Below are 18,957 nucleotides of genomic sequence, written 5' to 3' on the forward strand. Positions count from 1 at the left end.
AACAGTTCAAAACCTTAAAACACTAATACTTTATGGTAAAATGTGACCCAGGCAAAGCGAGTCCTAGGTACACATCCCAATGGAGATTTTTCATCGAAAAGCCTAGACATTTGTGCAGAACATATATGTCCAGCCCAAATTAAGTAGTCTAACGACTGAAAAGTCTAACATGCAAAAGTCACTTTCCAGAAAATCCGTTGGTCTTTAGTTCTTTACTCATTGGGCCAATTGACTTTTGAAATGTGTTTCCCTCAAACGGATCATTTTTTTTTTATTTTTAAAAACGCCTATAAATACCTTCATTCAAGATAAATGAAGGTGTTGGTCAACTAAGCGAAAATTATCAAGTGTTCAAAGATCTAACTTCCATATTTCGTGACCAGTGAGAGAGAGAGAGAGAGATAGAGAGAGAGAGATCAAAAGCGAAAAAAGAAAGATCTAGATCTTAGAAGCTTGGGTTGCTCAAACTTGAAGATCAAGATTATCTTTCAAAGCCAAGACTTCTAGTTGGAGATTGAAGAAGTTTATCTTCAAACAATTTGCAACTCTACTTGGTAGAAGTAGAAAGATGTGGAGTAAACTCGTGTTGAGTTGAAAATTCTAAGAAGTCCAAGGCCTGCTAGGTGTTCAAGGCTTGGACGCTATTCTTTGTACTAAAGGGAATTAGTGCAAACTCCTTAGGAGATTTAAGGAGAAGAGTGGAATATGTTTGATTTATTCGAACCACTATAAAAACCTCTATTTCTCCTCTATCTTTACTTTACTCTTATCTTTCATATTCAAATGATTAATTCTTAACATTTTAAAATGACAAAATACATGCAAACCACTTAAAAAGGGTTAACAAATTTCCGCTATTTATTCTTTACGAAACGTTAAAGTGACCTTTCAGTCTACTTGAGCAAATCGTTTAAATTCTAAAATCCTACAAGTCTACAATGCAACGATTCCTTACTTTCAAATTCATTAATTAATTGTATTTACTACAATGTCCATTGTCTTTTTTCTTTACACTATCTTGTAATTAAATATCGAAGTTACAATACAAAATAATTTTATGTATTTATTTACCAAGTATTTTATTAATATCATGGAAAAAATAAAAACAGTTTGAAGTCAATCATATTAACTACTTGGGGAGGATTTGTTGACAAAGAGAGTATTCAAATAACCAAAGAAATTGAAGTGGGAAACTACCTTGTAATATCTCTGGATTACATCACAGTTGTTCACTTTAAAGGTAAATCGTATTTACTTATAAATATGATTTAAAATGTATAAATTTTTACTACTTTATCTAATCTTATTCCTTAAATAAACTAGGAATTTCTATATCCACAAGAACTCATTCAACAATAATGGTTGAACCAAATTAAAAGTACATCGAGTAGAATACCTAAAGGACTGGTATGTTTTTATACTGATAATAATATGTAAATAGTAATTAGATAATTATCTTACGTAGCTACATTTAAAACTCATTATTAAAAATGTCAATATAGGGCAATAGTCAATAGAACATCGTGACACACTTGGCACATTGAAAAGATGCCGAGACTACAACAATGCTGCAATCAATCTTGCAAATTTAGAAAATGAAGAAATTTCAAAAATAGCCACCGTTGTAGCATTCATTGATCTTGTATGTAAAATACTTATTGTGCACCCTTTAAATATATTAGAACTAATATAAATTTATAATTCATTTCATTTTATAGACTCAACTTGCTTGGATTAAAGGCAAAAACAACATCAACCTTGACATCAAAAATACTTGGTATATATGATGTATCAACTGTTTAAAAAAGATTTGTACACAAAGTGGCAAACTATTTAACTGCATGCATTGTGGTGAAAATGCAGCAGTGGGTACTCCAAGGTTAGTATCAATTCAACAATTTATTTTTTTTTACAAAAGACACACACGCACACAAACAAAATCAAGTGTTACACTCATTCATACTAATTTTAAAAATATGAACTTCAAAATGAATAGGTGCAAAATGGATGTGAAAATTGTTGATGAAACTGGACACATTGCGACATCAATAGTTGGACTACCTACAAAGTCATTGTTGTTACTATCAAGTAAACAAATTTAGAACAAGAGGGTAAACCTTCTAAAAATATAATAAATATTACTCCGTAATATTTTGTTTAATACTTTCATATGAGAATCTACGACACACATCTCACAACACATGAAACATGTAGGAGAAAAAACTACAACTATCAAATAACAATAGACACTTGCAAGATCAAGAGTTCATAGTACAACTAAGATCCCAATATATACACAACAAGGCAAATCCACAGCTTCATACACCATAATCTCATTGCATGACGTTGTCCTATATGCTACCACCAGTAACCCAATTGCACATGACACACTACTAATAAAAAAGAAGAAGGCAAGTACTGAAGATGAAGACAATGACAATGCTACCCAAAAGAGAATTAAGAAGACTTAGAAAAGTTCAAACCAATAGTAGTATTTATTTAGACTATTGTTTTTAGATTAAGTATTTATACTAGCGTTTTTACAAAGTTGCAAATATTTATTTTAGTGACAATTATAATCAATCCGTATCTCTCCTATATTATCTTGCATTGATATACTTTAAAAATTTGAACTACTTATTTAAAAAAGGGAAAACGGCGATTTTGCCCCCTCAATTGTTTTACTTTTGGAAATGTAGCCCATGTCAATTGATTTGAGCAAACCTAACCCTTTAATTGTTCATAATGTAGCACATTTGGTCCCTCATGTTATATAATTAGAATTGTTTTTATTAATTTATATAATTTATTTATTCAAAATTAAAAATATTTTTTTATTATAAATAAATACATAATATAAACAATTCTTTATTTATATAAAAAAAAAAAACCAGCCACCAGTTGTTCGCGCCGGACAGCCGGTGGCTGTCTTCTTCACGGACAGCCGTCTAAGGAAGACGGCCATGGCCGATGAAGGAAGACGGTCATCGCCGTCTCCGTGAAGAAGACAGTCATCGGCTATCCAGTGAGGACAGCTGGTGGCTGTTTTTTTTTTTTTTTTTTAAATTTAAATTTATGTATTTATTTATAATAAAAAATATTTTTAAATTTTGAATAAATAAATTATATAAATTATTAAAAACAATTCTAATTATATAATATGAGGGACCAAATATACCACATTATGAACAATTAAAGGGTTAAATTTGTTCAAATCAATTGACAGGGGTTAAATTTTTAAAAGTAAAATAATTGAGGGGCCAAAAGTGTCATTTTTCCTTTAAAAAATGAACATTGAGTATTATCACACGGGCAATGCAAGTGAAAAAAACTGATAATTTAAAATTTAAAACATCCTAAAATTTTGAATAAGCCTACATAATATTAAAATGGCAAAAAAAAAAAAAAAAAAAAAACAGACAAGGAATTACTAGTTAAAATAAAAAATCATAACCAATGATATTTCTATTAATAAAGACAGAAAAAGTGAAAATTAGTCTGCAATTTTTATGAGCAATTTTTTAGAATTGCACATAAATTAAGTTTCAAGGAAAACAAAGCCAATATAGCTTGGCAATTGAAGGAGCTGGAGATGAAAAAACTCAAAAGCTTAGAACTTCAGTTGATAGAGGAGAAGAAAGACAAATGCTCACATCAATGTTGTAGTTCATGGTTGTTGTAATGCTGCAACTAACCTGTACTTAATACTTAATTATTCACAAAAAAAACTTATAATTATTATATAAGTTTGAGCTAAAAATTTAAAGGCCTCTCAAGTCTTTAACACTCCTACCTTTGGAGTCAGGTGAAAAAGATAAATTAAAAGAGATTTATATTATCAACTAACTTACAGTCTTCAAAACTTTATTACGAGTATTAAGTATCAATAATAATACAATTTTAAAGTCTTGACTAACTAATGTATTATATGCATTTTAAAACTTTAATTAATTAACTTATTATACGTATTAACAACAACAAAAAATTAAATAAAATTTATAAACAATCTAAATGGCATTAAAGTTACTCAAGGAGGGCGCTGAAATAAAAAACAAACATAATTAACAATCAATCTAAATTACATTACAAGTTTTCAAAGACAAACTTGTAAATTATATACATTATATTAAACACAATGTACATCTCGTATTATTTGGCTCAATCTCCACCGTTCAATGATATAACCATATAGATATATATAACTCCTTGGATATATTTGGTGTAGAAAAAATATATATGACTTTATTTGGAAGAGCTATGAAATTGAGGCAATGAGATTTGTGTGTATAGAAAATAGTTGGAGGTTGAGATGACAATGATAAATGAACATTAAAAATATTTATGTGAAAAATACAAATGTATCAAACACTTATGTTATGTTGGATGCAATGAGAATTCACCCACCCAACCACAAGTATTTATTACTACATATTATTTTATTTTGAAAGCAAAAAAGGAAACTGAATTAATTAATCAATAACTAGTATAAATGTCTATAAAAACTAGCTTCGATCGCTGGTTCACGGTGGACATGATAGAGGCGGTGATCTGGTTCCCTGGTTCACTTCGATCGCCGGCGGCAATGGCCTTTGGTTCGTCTGTTAGCCTGGGCTACCAGAGTGAGAGAGGCGAGGGTCAGTCAGTCAAAGGAGTTGGAGGCTAGGGTTTGGGGTTTTGACGGCCCTAATGGCTATTGCTATATAATAATAATAATAATAATAATAATAATAATAATAAATAATAATAATATATTTTGTACAAGTGCATTTATGTCTTTTAAACATATGTTCTATTTTTATTCTTTAACCAATTGGAATACAATTTCTAAAGTTTATTTTCTTTCAGCGAACCAAACAATAGAATACCATTCCTATTATATTCCTAATTCCTTACCTATTTTTCAAAAAAAATAAAAATATTCCTTACCTATTTCATTCCTTAAAGAATAATAACATTCATATTCCCTTCAAATTTATTTCGGGAACCAAACAATCAAATTGGGATATAACCTAAACTGAGAATGCGAACTAATTCAAATAAACCAAACCGTCAAATTGGAATATAACCTATACCCAGAATGCGAACTAATCCTAAACCACCTAAATAAATTCCTGCTAAGAACTTGAAAGTCCGTCTAAAACAGTATTTAAATGCTACGTTAACATAGTAAAGGGGAATTGCAATTTCATCCCACTTAGTTCAAAAAATAAAAAATAAAAAATTTCACAATTGGATAGGAATAAATTACAATTCCACGAAATTACAATTTTATTATATGTGTAAATAATTTGAAATGTGAGATCAAATTATCCCTCCTTAATAATCCTACATAATCTTTTACAAATTGACCTTTTGGTCCCTTTCAATTATCAAGCAAACCAAACATTACACTAAAAATTGTTGGTAATTATTTGAATTTCTATAAACTTAAGAGCATAATGAGAGTTTTTCACAAATTTTAGAGGCGTTTTTGGTAAATAATGTATGAATAGAGAATACGTAACAGAGAATATCTTTTGAAATGTCTATCACAATCCTAAACCCTCCAATTCAGTTTCTCACTATATATTCATAACGAAACACACACATCTCAGTGTGTTTTGTGTGAGAGAGAAAAAGGCCGAAACTCAGAGCCATCATCACAGTGTCTCTCTCTGCTCTGTTCTGCTCTCTCTTTCTCTCTCACACATCTTCTTTGAAGAATTATCATGGCGGGCGAGTCGGCTCAGTTGAACCAGGCTCAACTCGCTGCGATTATGGGTTCAGACCCGGCGCCATTCGAAACCCTAATCTCCCACCTCATGTCCTCCGCCAATGAGCAGCGCTCCCAGGCTGAGGCCATCTTCAACCTCCTTAAGCAGAACGATCCCAATTCGCTTGCACTCAAGCTCGCCCAGGTTCTCACTTCATCGGTTCACGTGGAGGCGCGTGCTATGTGTGCTATCCTCCTGCGCAAGCTGTTGACCCGTGACGATTCCTATATCTGGCCCCGGCTTGCTGCTTCCACTCAGTCGGATATCAAATCCGTGCTGTTAACGTGTATCCAGCGCGAGGAGGTGAAGACGATAATCAAGAAGCTCTGTGACACGATTTCAGAGCTTGCCTCCTCGATTTTGCCGGAGAATCAATGGCCGGAAATCCTGCCGTTCATGTTCCAGTGCGTTACTTCTGATTCGCTGAAGCTACAGGAGTCCGCCTTCTTGATTTTTGCTCAATTGGCACAGTACGTAGGCGAGATCCTGGTGCCTCATATCAAGGATTTGCACTCGGTTTTCTTGCAGACACTGAATAACTCTCCCAGTTCGGATGTTCGGATTGCGGCTTTGAACGCTGTTATCAATTTCATCCAGTGCTTATCGAGCTCGACTGATCGGGACAGGTTTCAGGATCTTTTGCCTGCGATGATGAAGACTTTGACTGAGGCGTTGAATTGCGGGCAGGAGGCTACGGCTCAAGAGGCGTTGGAGTTGCTTATTGAATTGGCTGGGACTGAGCCGAGGTTTTTGAGGAGGCAATTAGTTGATGTTGTGGATGCAATGCTACGGATAGCCGAGGCGGATAGTTTGGAGGAAGGCACAAGGCATCTAGCAATTGAGTTTGTGATTACATTGGCTGAGGCAAGGGAGAGGGCTCCTGGAATGATGAGGAAGTTGCCTCAGTTCATTAGCAGGCTATTTGCAATCCTAATGAAGATGTTACTGTCTATAGATGACGAGCCTGCCTGGCATTCGGCTGTGGTTGAAGAGGAGGATGCTGGGGAGACTAGTAACTACAGCTTTGGACAGGAGTGTTTGGATAGGTTGGCCATTGCATTAGGTGGTAATACCATTGTTCCTGTTGCTTCAGAGCAGCTGCCAGTCTATTTGGCTGCCACAGAATGGGAGAAGCACCATTCAGCTCTCATTGCCCTTGCTCAGATTGCTGAAGGATGCTCAAAGGTAATAAAGATAAATGCTTTACCTTATTCTCTCTGTATATATGCAACTTAATTACTCTATTATCATACTCTATTATCATTTATCAATGTTTTGGAGAATTTAATTAGGTTTTATATACTTGCATTTTGAGCCTGATGTAAGCTATATCATATGAGTTCCTAACATGATTTTGATTTTTATGAACTAGCCATCTAACTATCTATGTATTGATGCTGCTTTTCTGAAATAGGTCATGGTCAAGAATTTAGAGCAAGTTGTGAACATGGTTTTGAATTCATTCCAAGATCCTCACCCTCGAGTTAGGTGGGCGGCTATCAATGCAATTGGTCAGTTGTCTACTGACTTGGGTCCAGATTTGCAAGTTCAGTTTCATAGCCGTTTATTGCCTGCACTCGCTGCAGCTATGGATGACTTCCAGAATCCAAGAATACAGGTTTGCCCTTATGTTATCCTTTCTTTTCCATTAGTATAGTCCAATAGTATACTACACAATGTATTTTTAATGTTAAGGTGTACATTAGAATCTCTACTCCAAGTCTTATGAAGATTCTAGATTTTAGATATTAGATAAAAAATTTTAGTTCGTTAGACAATTGATACTAAACAAATATAGACTCGAATAACTTCAGCCAAAATCGGTGTGGTTGAGTGGCATAGGTTTGATTCCACCACCCTTCAGACTAAAAGAAAGTTGAAAATATTGCAAATTTGTGATTCCATTATTCCAACCTTTAATTCCTTTGTTGTTTGGTACTATGGTCATCCCATAGGAATCCTAATTTTTTAGGAATTATTATTATTCAATGATTTCAATCTCATATCATTTGTCCTTCACTATAGGAAAGAATTTTGGTCTCTATAGAGGGTGGAACAAAAATATATACTTTCTAACTTTGATGAAATAATATCAATGCCCTTTTCCATTATATTCCAGTGTTGGATTCCCAGCATACCAAGCAGAACCTAAAGGTCTTACTTAATCTTGTTAAATGGTATTTTTGTTTGAAACTTAGTGTTTTTTCCTGTTATGATCTATGATAGCAATGCATTTAGATTTTCAAGGGGACTTTTACAGTTTTTATTAACTGTATAACAACTGTTTGAGAAGTTGCTGCCTTTACACTCTTTCCTCCATTATTGCTCTTACTACTTAAGTTTCCTGATCTTTGTGTTACTTAGATCTTTTTATTGCCTGTTTTCTCTCTCTTGTGGCTTGCTCCTACTACTCGAGTTTCATGATCTTTGTGTAAATATCAAGTGTGCTACTTAAATCTTTTTATTGCGTTTTTTTTTTTCCCTTTTGTGGCAGTTGCAGATATTAGCTTTGTCTTGTGGGGTCCTGCTACTAACTTCTTTTGTTGGCCCTATGGTTTTATTGGTGGCTTTTCCATGCAGTAACCTGTTAAAAACTGCTAAAGCTTTGTTTCCCCCACTTTTTGTCCTTTCTCTGATGGGATATGAGTAACAATTCTGCATTTAACTATTTAGTGTGCATAAATAATTTTTTTCCGTCATGTAGTCAAAAGTTTCACAAAAAATGAGGTTAAGAACCACATCAAACTTACATACTGTTTGGTTTCCTTGTTCTTCTAACTTTTGTTTGCAGTTAGTCGACTTAATTTACCTGCTCACTTGACTCACCTGATATTTACAGGCACATGCTGCATCAGCTGTTCTAAACTTCAGTGAGAACTGCACACCGGAAATTTTGGCACCTTATTTAGATGGAATTGTCAGCAAACTGCTTGTACTTCTTCAGGTATTAATTTAGAGGTTCCATTTAACTGGTTATAGGATGCGAACTGTTCTTATATCTAAACTGTCTCGAATTTGTTTGAAATACAGAATGGAAAACAAATGGTGCAAGAAGGAGCCTTAACTGCTTTGGCTTCGGTTGCTGATTCTTCGCAGGTATATTTTGCTTATTCCTCATTATGTTTGTAACTGTGCTTTAGATTATAGTGTGTTAATAAACAACATTTCTACAGGAACACTTCCAAAAGTATTATGATGCTGTTATGCCTTACCTTAAAACCATCCTTGTCAATGCAAATGATAAATCTAACCGTATGCTTCGGGCCAAAGCCATGGAGTGCATTAGCTTGGTTGGAATGGCGGTTGGAAAAGAGAAGTTTAGGGATGATGCTAAGCAGGTATAAGATGGATCCTATCTTTACCAATACATCTTTTGTATGGACTACTTGCACGTTGGGCATGTAGTTTCTTCTGTTTGACTTGCTACTACCTTATTTCACTTCAAATTAGTATTCCTTTTTATCTCCTTTTATCTTACTTAGTGCTGGTGACAAACTAATTGTAATACACATTATTTTTCCTATATTTACCTTAGTGTCTGAATTTGTGTCTTCTTTAAGGTTATGGAGGTGCTCATGTCATTACAAGGATCACAAATGGAGAATGATGATCCTACTACTAGTTACATGCTACAAGTATGTCTTTACCTCTCATTCTAGTCCTAGGTTTTCTGGGGGATGCCTTAAAATTGTTGTTATTGTTTTTCGTTTGTTTTTTTTTTTTTTTTTTTTTGGTGTAATTGGTCACCTTAACTTACTTTTTCTTGAATAATGTTTAGGCATGGGCCAGACTTTGCAAGTGCCTAGGGCAGGACTTCCTTCCATATATGAGTGTAGTCATGCCTCCATTACTTCAGTCTGCTCAGCTGAAACCTGATGTGACCATAACATCTGCCGATTCAGACAATGAAATTGATGATTCAGATGATGAAAGGTCAGCTTAAATTTTTCTTTGTTGTCCTGTGCCCATGTTCATTAAATGCATCTGATGTTCTTTTGAACTCAGCAATATTTTCTTCATGTAATATAAAGGCAACATAAGAACAGTATTCTGAAAATTCTAGCTTAAGTTACGATTCTGTTATTCTTATGCAAAGTTATGATTGTTTGAATTTATTAAGTTTTTGCCTGTGGACTTCGCTAAATATTTACATGGAATCTAGGAGTAAAGTAGGTTCAAAACAAATTTTGGGTTCTCAGTGTGAATGTCGTCCTTGGAAGAAGTGAGAAAAGTTTTTCTTGATATTTCTTCCTTCAAGATTTAATAATGAAACTTGAGTGCCAGTACAAAGATGTGAAAGTCAGTCTTGATTGATTGCTGCAAATTGTGATATTTATTTATGCTGCACAATATACTAGCCTTTTGGAATTCTTATTTATGTTGCTAATACTGTCCCCCCTCCTCTCCCGCTTTTCTCATACTAGATCTACCTTAAAAGTTCAATTTTGCAAATGTTCCTTTATTCATGCTAAGGGACTTCTCTGTTTGCAGCATGGAGACAATCACCCTTGGGGATAAAAGAATAGGAATAAAAACGAGTGTCCTTGAGGAAAAGGCTACAGCTTGTAATATGCTATGCTGCTATGTTGATGAATTGAAGGAAGGTTTTTACCCGTGGATTGATCAGGTTGGTATTGGTCCATCAAGTGCTAAAATTTCTTCTGGACACTAGCGATCAACTTAAACACACTCTTTTGAAAAAATGGAATAGGTTGCTCCAACTTTAGTTCCACTTCTGAAATTCTATTTCCATGAGGAAGTAAGGAAAGCTGCTGTTGCAGGTGGGATTTGCCATCTTTGTAGAAAAATTTCTTTTTTTGTTTGTTTTGAATATACTGATAAATTATTGTGAATGCCTATGAGCCTATTTTCAGCTATGCCGGATTTGTTACTTTCTGCAAAATTAGCTGTAGAGAAAGGTCTTGCGCAAGGGCGTAACGAGGCTTATGTCAAACAGCTGTCAGACTACATTATACCAGCTCTGGTGGAAGCTGTGCATAAGGTTTTCTTCAACTGTAGATTGCACAGATTTTTTTAATTTTTGCTTATTATTCTGGATAAATAATATTTTACTTGTAATTGTAATTGCAACCAGGAGCCTGATACAGAAATATGTGCCAATATGTTGGAGGCATTGAATGAATGTCTGCAGGTTGGTCTACTGTCTTAGATGATAAACTCATTTTTAGCTCATATATGATAACTGTTTTTTTAATAAGATATTTGTTCCTTGTATATCTTTAATTGCTCTTTTTTTATCATATAAATGTGATGGATTTATTTGGATTTGGACTTCTAGTCCAATGTCTGTCATATACTCATATACCAGAGCCTCTGGTTCAAAACTAAAGTTTTTATTTTTAAATGTTTCTGATGCTTAGGCATAACTCTTCACGTTGGTTTTGTTTTTTGTTTTTTTTTTTTTGTTTTTTAAATAAATTTATTTTAATTAATAATTTAATAGTAGTTTAATTGGGCCTTATCCTTACGACTTTCTCAGTTGGGAAAGGACTTTAGTTAGTCTATTATCTTCCCTCTTGTTCCCCCTTCTTTGTGGTTTATTGGGAAGAAAGTATTTTGATTTTCAACTTATTTGCAGATGTTGATTCTCACTGGATTAAGTTTATATTCTTTATTTTCCCTGATTGTACATAGAAGAATTTGTGATAGGTTGTGTAGTTCATGACAAGTTCTGTATTCACTGTTGTGGTTTCCCTCTGTACGTTAACCCCTTTTGTTTCTTTTCACTCTTGCAGATCACTGGACCTCTCCTAGATGAAGCCCAGGTCCGAAGCATTGTGGATGAGATTAAACAGGTAATTACTGCCAGTTCAAGTAGGAGAGCAGAAAGGTCAGAGAGAGCAAAAGCTGAAGATTTTGATGCAGAGGAGAATGACTTGCTAAAAGAGGAAAATGAGCTAGAAGAAGAAGTTTTTGACCAAGTATGTAATAAGATTTAATTTTCAGATATATTGGATCAATAGGTGCATTACATATGACAGTTATTTTATTTATTTTAATTTTTTTACATTATTATTATTATTATTATTATTATTATTTTGGTGTTCTAGATTGGTGAAATCTTGGGTACATTGATCAAGACATTCAAGGTTGCTTTCTTACCATTCTTTGACGAGCTTTCTTCATATATAATGCCTATGTGGGTAAGTTTCAACTCAAGATGAAGTGTGTTAGTATTCTATTGATTTATAGAGTATAAAGTATTGGGGTTGAATCTGTGTTTGGCATTTAGCTGTAATCAAATCTAGGTGTCAAAGCATGGAATTTCCTTTCATCTTGTTGTTTGTTTGGTTACTCCCAATGCAGGGCAAAGATAAAACAGCTGAAGAGAGAAGGATAGCAATTTGCATCTTTGATGATATTGCAGAGCAGTGTCATGAAGCTGCTTTAAAGTATTTACTTAAACTGTCTTTACTTTGGTTGATATGCTGCGGGACATCCAAATATAAAAGTTTCTTTGTTCATGCAGATACTATGATACATACCTTCCTTTCCTACTTGAAGCTTGCAATGACGAGAGCCCAGATGTTAGACAGGTTAACATGGACAATTTTCTTACAAGTTACAATACCTTTAAAAGTTCATTCTGAATTTTGGCTTCTCAAACACCCAATAATTCTGTCCAGGCTGCAGTTTATGGACTTGGTGTCTGTGCTGAGTTTGGTGGTTCTGCATTCAAACCTCTTGTTGGAGGTATACTATAATTAAAATATGATTTCTGGAATTCCATTTTTTTGTTTTATGGTGGGGGGTCTGGCTCATTGTGATACATGTGTCATTCTTTAATCGACCTCATCTCTCTTATGCAGAGGCCCTATCAAGGCTTAATGTTATCATAGGACATCCAAATGCTCTTCAACCTGCGAACTTAATGGCATATGATAATGCTGTCTCTGCACTAGGGAAGATATGTCAGTTTCATCGTGACAATATTGACTCAGCACAGGTGAGTCACTTTTGATTGTATAGTCTCAAAAAACCATTAGTCAGCTGAATCTATACGACTATACTTTGCAGTTGATATGCTATGAACCTCAGAGCCGTCACCCTCTTCCTGTTATGAATGTTATTTATAACTTTTATGACTATTTACTTCTGAGAAAATTCAAATGAACATTTACTTTAAATGCAATGAACATTAGAGCATGTTGTTTGAATTTTGAAGTCAAAACATGAAACTCTTGGAACTTGGAAGTTGTAGCTACAGAGCTGTTTTTTTTTTTTGTCAATGGTTTATTATTCTTTTGCCTCGGTAAATATATAACTAGAGCATGTTGTCATCATCTTTACATTTGAGTTAAAGATTTAGTATATAGATGTTTGTTTCCTTTTATATCCAACTGCTAATCTAGTACTACATGAATGTTTGCCATGATACTCTTCCTATAATTTGTTTGATCTCTTGTTTGTTTATGGTCAATCCATTGGATGAAAAGAACTGTAATGATGCACACTCTTAGTTAACATCTTTTATATTCAAGCCTCCACAGCTCCACACTGCTTCCTATTTTGAGAGATCCTTTTTCTGGACATATAGCTCTTTTTCCTTTAGTTGACCCATGCCCTGAGACATTGTAATCTTATACTCTCTTGATATTGTATTGCAATTTCTTTTGCCAGGTTGTTCCTGCTTGGTTGAACTGTTTGCCTATAAAAGGTGACTTGATTGAAGCCAAGGTTGTGCATGACCAACTTTGTTCAATGGTTGAAAGGTAAGAATATATCTATAGGTTGCTCAAGTCCTGATTGTCTTCATTGTGTGGGTCATTACATATAGATGTTCATTGTATGTGGTGTTATATGAAGGGATTTTGGGGTATGCGAAATGGTCAGATTATATATATATATATATATATATATAGGCCATTGTTCAGGTGAGTCCACCCCTCGCCTTCCCATGAGTCCGTGTGGACAGATCTGGGCCATTGAATGCTTGAGATCAATGGCTTAGATTTTGCCAATTGTGCACGGCAGCTGTGCAACTGAGCACTTCACTTGCACAGTTCACGATGCAAAATTGGTAAAATCTAAGCCATTGATCTCAAGCATTCAATGGCCCAGATCTGTCCACACGGACTCATGGGATACGGGTGGACTCATTTGATCATGAGTCTATATATATATATATATATATATATATATATATATTTTTTTTTTTCTAAGTAAAAGATTAATTACACTCAAAGATAAATAGAATTCACTTGCTATTTCAATTGCTATCTGCATGAACTTTCTTGTGATGTTTAGCCAACTGCATCATTTCTGTTTTAGCTCTTTAGTATAGCACTGTGACTTGTATGAACATAAATAAAACTTGTATATCATGTTTTTATTGTGGTCTTGATACAACACATTCTCCCCACCTCTTTATCTTTCTCCTAACAAAATTCTTCTCTGGCTTGCAGGTCAGATGGGGAGCTTTTGGGCCCTAACAATCAGTATCTTCCTAAAATTATTTCAGTTTTTGCTGAGGTTTGTTCTATACCTCTCAGATTTATGCAAGTAATTATTATAAGCTTTTAAATTTACTAATTTTAAACTCACAATTTGGGACCATAAATTGCAAAATCACTGTTCCTGTGCCCTGGGGTGTGGGGATGAGTGGGCTTGAAAGTGTCCATCAGAGAGTTACCCATGGGGCCGTTCTGGGCAAATTATTGTGTGGACCATGTTATGTGGACCATAACAAAAAGTACATTTTTAATATACTAAATGTACATTATTTTTGTACTGAATGTACGTTATACAATATAATGTAGACTCAGAACAAAAATAGTGTACATCCTCTGAATACAGTGTACATTATTTTTGTACTGAATGTACACTATTTTACAGTAGACAAAATATGGTCCATACAATAATGATTGGCCATTCTGAAGTGGCCTGTCAGAGAGCCACAAAACCTTGTGAATTATTCACAACTTCATAGTTAGGGAACCTTATAAAGTATGCAGTAATATTTTTTTTTTACTGCCATAAGCCATTTATTGATAGAACATTGTTTCTTCTGTAGATTTTATGTGCCGGTAAAGATCTTGCTACAGAGCAAACTGCGAGTCGGATGATTAATCTGTTGAGGCAGCTCCAGCAGACACTACCACCAGCCACTCTCGCTGCAACATGGTCAACCTTGCAGCCTCAACAACAAATTGCACTGCAATCCATTCTATCATCATAGATTTGTGGCTCGAATTCAAAAAGATGACGGCTCTTCCTCATGGCGATGAAGTTGCTGTGCCCACAGCCCTCGTGTGAATCATTACATTTGATACAAAAATTCTTTCTCATAAACATCATTCATTTCTGCATATTGCAACATCCTGGTGTTGGTTTGATCTTGAAAATATGGAAGCGAAGGTGGAAACCTTTTTTTCGTTTGTAGAATGTGTATATCAAAAGTTACTTTTGCTTAGCAAGGATGAGGATTGAAAATTGTGATTTTGTGGTATTGTTTATTTATATTATTTTAGCAAGTGCGAGGCTCAAGGGTTGTCAGGGAGGCAATTCTTGTCACAGTTTTGGTCATGTCTCATTGTCCTTTATATCATTGATGATGATTGTGAAAACAATGATTAAATTATAGAAATGGTGATATTCTTTGTTTGTTATCTTTCTGAAAGCTCCAATTATTGTGAATCAGATGAAATTTCCGAGTTCTATTTACGTTACTACTGTGAGATACTACATGTAATGTATTGCAGGAATGGTGGATCATTTGACTTGGAACATATATAGTATTTGATTTATATATTTACTTCTGATTGCATCTTTCAGGTTCAGATATCTCTCCAATTGCAGTGCCAATACCAATGAAGTGAAAGCTACCCTTCTCGTAAGGTATGGTGTTTTAAAATTCTTTTTTTGAATATTTTACTTGGTGATTGATGATGATATAGTTTTGGTGGCTTGAGAAAAGCATGCTTCAATAAGATTCTCTTGCACCTAATGTATAGTTGCTGCCAAATAAAATTATTCTTTTTTTAAATATAATTTATTTTTAGTTTAGCTAATTAAGGCCTGGTACCTCCAGGTGGCAGAGTTGTGGAGCACCATGATAGTGTGTGTGTGTATATATATATATATATATATGTATGTATATATAGAGAGAGAGGGGAAACACTTAGGTGTCGTTGTGTCTAAAAAAGGAAATAAGGGGTAATTTTAGAAGAAAACACCTATTTTCCTTTTGTTTACAACCATTTGGTATAATCAAAATATTATTATTATTATTTTTCATTTATGATAGAGACTAAAGATTGCGAAACTGAAGTATTTTCCTATATATATTATATATTTTATATATAATTCTTTTTAGAGATACAATTGAAGCATGTGTTTCATCCCAACTAAAAATCTAAGCTGATAGTTGGATTGTACATTTATGTTTATATATATTATATATATATATGCTCAACAGATACAAAGAGAAAAAATTGAAGGCTGGCCTTGATGGTTGCAAGTACCTAGTTTTTATAGTTGACCAAGTGAGGGTTGTACAAATGTCATGCACCCATGCCTAGTCATAATCTTGAACTGTACTAGATTTGACTTTTGTTTTGTGGTAATTGGATGTTTGTGTCAATCTCTTTGTTTTAAGAGTGGGTACTGGGCTCCCATGTTTGTCAATTATTAGGCTTAGTTTAGCTTATCATAGAACTATTGGAGTTCAAAAATAGAATAATATATGGGATTAGATATGAGAATCTTATGTTTCTTTAAGCATTAAGAGTTACTCCTAGTTGACCCGTTAGACAAGAATTCTCATTTAATATGCTGGCTAGATAGTGATAGGGGTAACTATTTTGTGGTTAATCTTTGATGTCATATCAAGGAGTCAAGGAGTGAGAGCAAAAGGAAAATACTATGTGTCCTCTCACTTTATATTTTCAGTTTTTACTTTTACACAAAATCTTGATGTAGACACTTATATCGAGACTCACATGAAAAAGAATAGCTTATCAAGAGCCCGCCACATTAGGGAGGAAAATTGAGGGAGTACATGTAGGAGAACTCATAGCAAAATGGATGGGAAGTGGGGATTGATGTATGTGGATGGGGAAAGTTGACTATTTTAGCTTCTCCTATAGGTGCTATTAAGAGTAATTACCCTATGTTGCCCTCGCTAGGTGGGATATCATTTCTTATTGAAGTATACTTTCACAATTTCCACCCTTGTTGGGATTCAGCTCTTGGCACCTATTTTTAATTTAAAAATAATTTGACGGATAAAAAAGTATGATTTTTTAAGCAAATAATTTAGATTAGACCAACCATTGTCAAAACTAGTATAGTTAAAAGATGCTGTTGTTTTGCAGGCACCAAAAGCCCTATTAAATGACAAAAACTACCTTTTGAGGTTCATGAAGTACGTAATTCCATTATGATATAGGGCCACAAATTAGGCCTAGTTTTCCCCACAGCTTAACCAAAAGGCAAAGAACGTGGTTATGGAGTCAAGGGAGTCATTAATCATGCCCTCAAGAAATGCACCCCTTAACAACAAACACACACCATATAAACAACAATATATATTTCATATATTATATTTCATTTTCTTATTATACTTCGTAGTTTATAAAACAGTTACATAAAACGTATTGATAATTCACTCAGTTATATTAACATAACCCTAACACGAATATATTAGATTTAGGGTTAACGCTCAGAAGTCTTGTAAAATTTTCATCTTTACTACTAATCATATAAGTAATATCTAAATGGTAATGGCAAATAGAATCACTTTGATAATATAATCACTAAGTAAATAAGTCAACTATGAACAAGATTACAAAAACCAAACATTCAAACATTACAATCCAACAAGTAAGCCAAGACAAGCCTTCCATGAACTCTTTAGGACTATAAATACAGCCCTAAATTGTCTCCCTATTCTCCAAGTAAAAAACTCATATAATTCCCCCTCTTTCAACTCTTTTTTCTTATTCTCTATCCTCTAGGCCATGGAACTTCACTTCCAAAACCACCAAAAAGAAGGCGGCGTTAGGGAGGCGGCCGCCAACAAGAGAAGGAAGTTTGTAGGGGTGAGGCAAAGGCCCTCTGGGAAATGGGTGGCAGAGATCAAGAACACAAGTCAGAAGATCAGAATGTGGCTGGGGACTTTCGACACAGCAGAAGAAGCTGCCATGGCCTATGATGAAGCCGCCTGTCTTCTCCGTGGCTCCAATACTCGAACCAACTTCATCAACCATGCCCCTCCCAATCCTGCCCTCTCACTCAAAATCAGAAACCTCCTTACCCAGAAGAAGAAAAACCTCAAAAAAACCCCCATGATTTCCCCTTCCCAAACCCCTCCTGCTAGTGATGATAGTAAGAGCTTTGTTAGTGTTACTGCCCCAGATGTTCCAGTTCTTGATAATGCATATAAGCCTGGCTTTAGCTTCTCTGCAGGGGGATTAGGACATGATCATTCATCACTTATGGTGGATTTTGATAGGTTTCTTTTGGCCCAATCAGATGAGGTTCTTAAAGGGAATCATGAAGATGAGATTTCAGAGTTTGAGCACATGAAAGTGGAGAGGGAAATCTCAGCATCAATGTATGCCATGAATGGAGTTAATGAGTATTGGGAGAATGTGCATGAATATGATTGTAGTAGTGATCATGCTTTCTTGGATCTGCCAATGTTATGCCAAATGTTCTGCTCAACTTAAATTTTAGTAGTTGTAGTAGTATAGTAGGGAGGCTGGAATATTGAGTTGATCCAAAATCATGAATTTTTAGCCATTAGATTTGAAGCTCTCTGTGAAGTCTTGGAACATCATGGAGGTGTAATCTTGAAAATCAAGTTTCTTCTTTGACAAATTTGCATCAATTTCAGTTCTTTAAATTTTCTAATTATTTTGGAATACGACTTTTGATGTCAAACTATGGATTTCTAGTATGACTTTTTATTGGGTGGTTTGCATTTTTTGTGTAATGCAACACAAAAATTCCAAAGGGTGGAAATCATTGACAATAATAAATCAGAATTTGGTACAAGAATTGACTTCCACACCGCCCCCCCCCCCCCCCCCCCCCCCCTCCCCTCAATCGTTATACCGAGCACCAGGGCGCACATAGCAATGTGCGCCCCGCGCTTCCCAAAACGACGTCTTTTTGTATTCTGCTATAAAATTATGTGTTTTCAGGTATAAAATTCTGTACATGCGAAACAACGGGTTTT

At 34.6% G+C, this 18,957-nt stretch overlaps 2 protein-coding genes across 2 annotated transcripts; both read left to right on the plus strand.

The window, feature by feature from the left end:
- Positions 1 to 5,564: 5,564 nt before the first annotated feature.
- Positions 5,565 to 15,384, plus strand: LOC109160183 (importin-5-like). The gene is made up of 20 exons (XM_019308397.1): positions 5,565 to 6,938; positions 7,168 to 7,371; positions 8,593 to 8,697; positions 8,784 to 8,849; positions 8,927 to 9,091; positions 9,314 to 9,388; positions 9,532 to 9,686; positions 10,245 to 10,380; positions 10,465 to 10,534; positions 10,628 to 10,755; positions 10,849 to 10,905; positions 11,510 to 11,695; positions 11,825 to 11,917; positions 12,081 to 12,166; positions 12,244 to 12,310; positions 12,401 to 12,467; positions 12,584 to 12,720; positions 13,395 to 13,486; positions 14,180 to 14,246; positions 14,788 to 15,384. The coding sequence occupies exons 1-20, from the start codon at positions 5,709 to 5,711 to the stop codon at positions 14,950 to 14,952; spliced, it is 3,351 nt and encodes a 1,116-aa protein (XP_019163942.1). The 5' UTR covers positions 5,565 to 5,708; the 3' UTR covers positions 14,953 to 15,384.
- Positions 15,385 to 17,669: 2,285 nt separating this feature from the next.
- On the plus strand, positions 17,670 to 18,722 carry LOC109160009 (ethylene-responsive transcription factor RAP2-11-like). The gene has a single exon (XM_019308125.1). The coding sequence runs from the start codon at positions 17,735 to 17,737 to the stop codon at positions 18,443 to 18,445; it is 711 nt and encodes a 236-aa protein (XP_019163670.1). The 5' UTR covers positions 17,670 to 17,734; the 3' UTR covers positions 18,446 to 18,722.
- The last annotated feature ends 235 nt before the right edge of the window (positions 18,723 to 18,957 follow it).

The sequence above is a fragment of the Ipomoea nil genome, unplaced genomic scaffold, assembly GCF_001879475.1.
Source record: "Ipomoea nil cultivar Tokyo-kokei standard unplaced genomic scaffold, Asagao_1.1 scaffold2845, whole genome shotgun sequence".
Classification (NCBI taxonomy): domain Eukaryota; kingdom Viridiplantae; phylum Streptophyta; class Magnoliopsida; order Solanales; family Convolvulaceae; genus Ipomoea; species Ipomoea nil.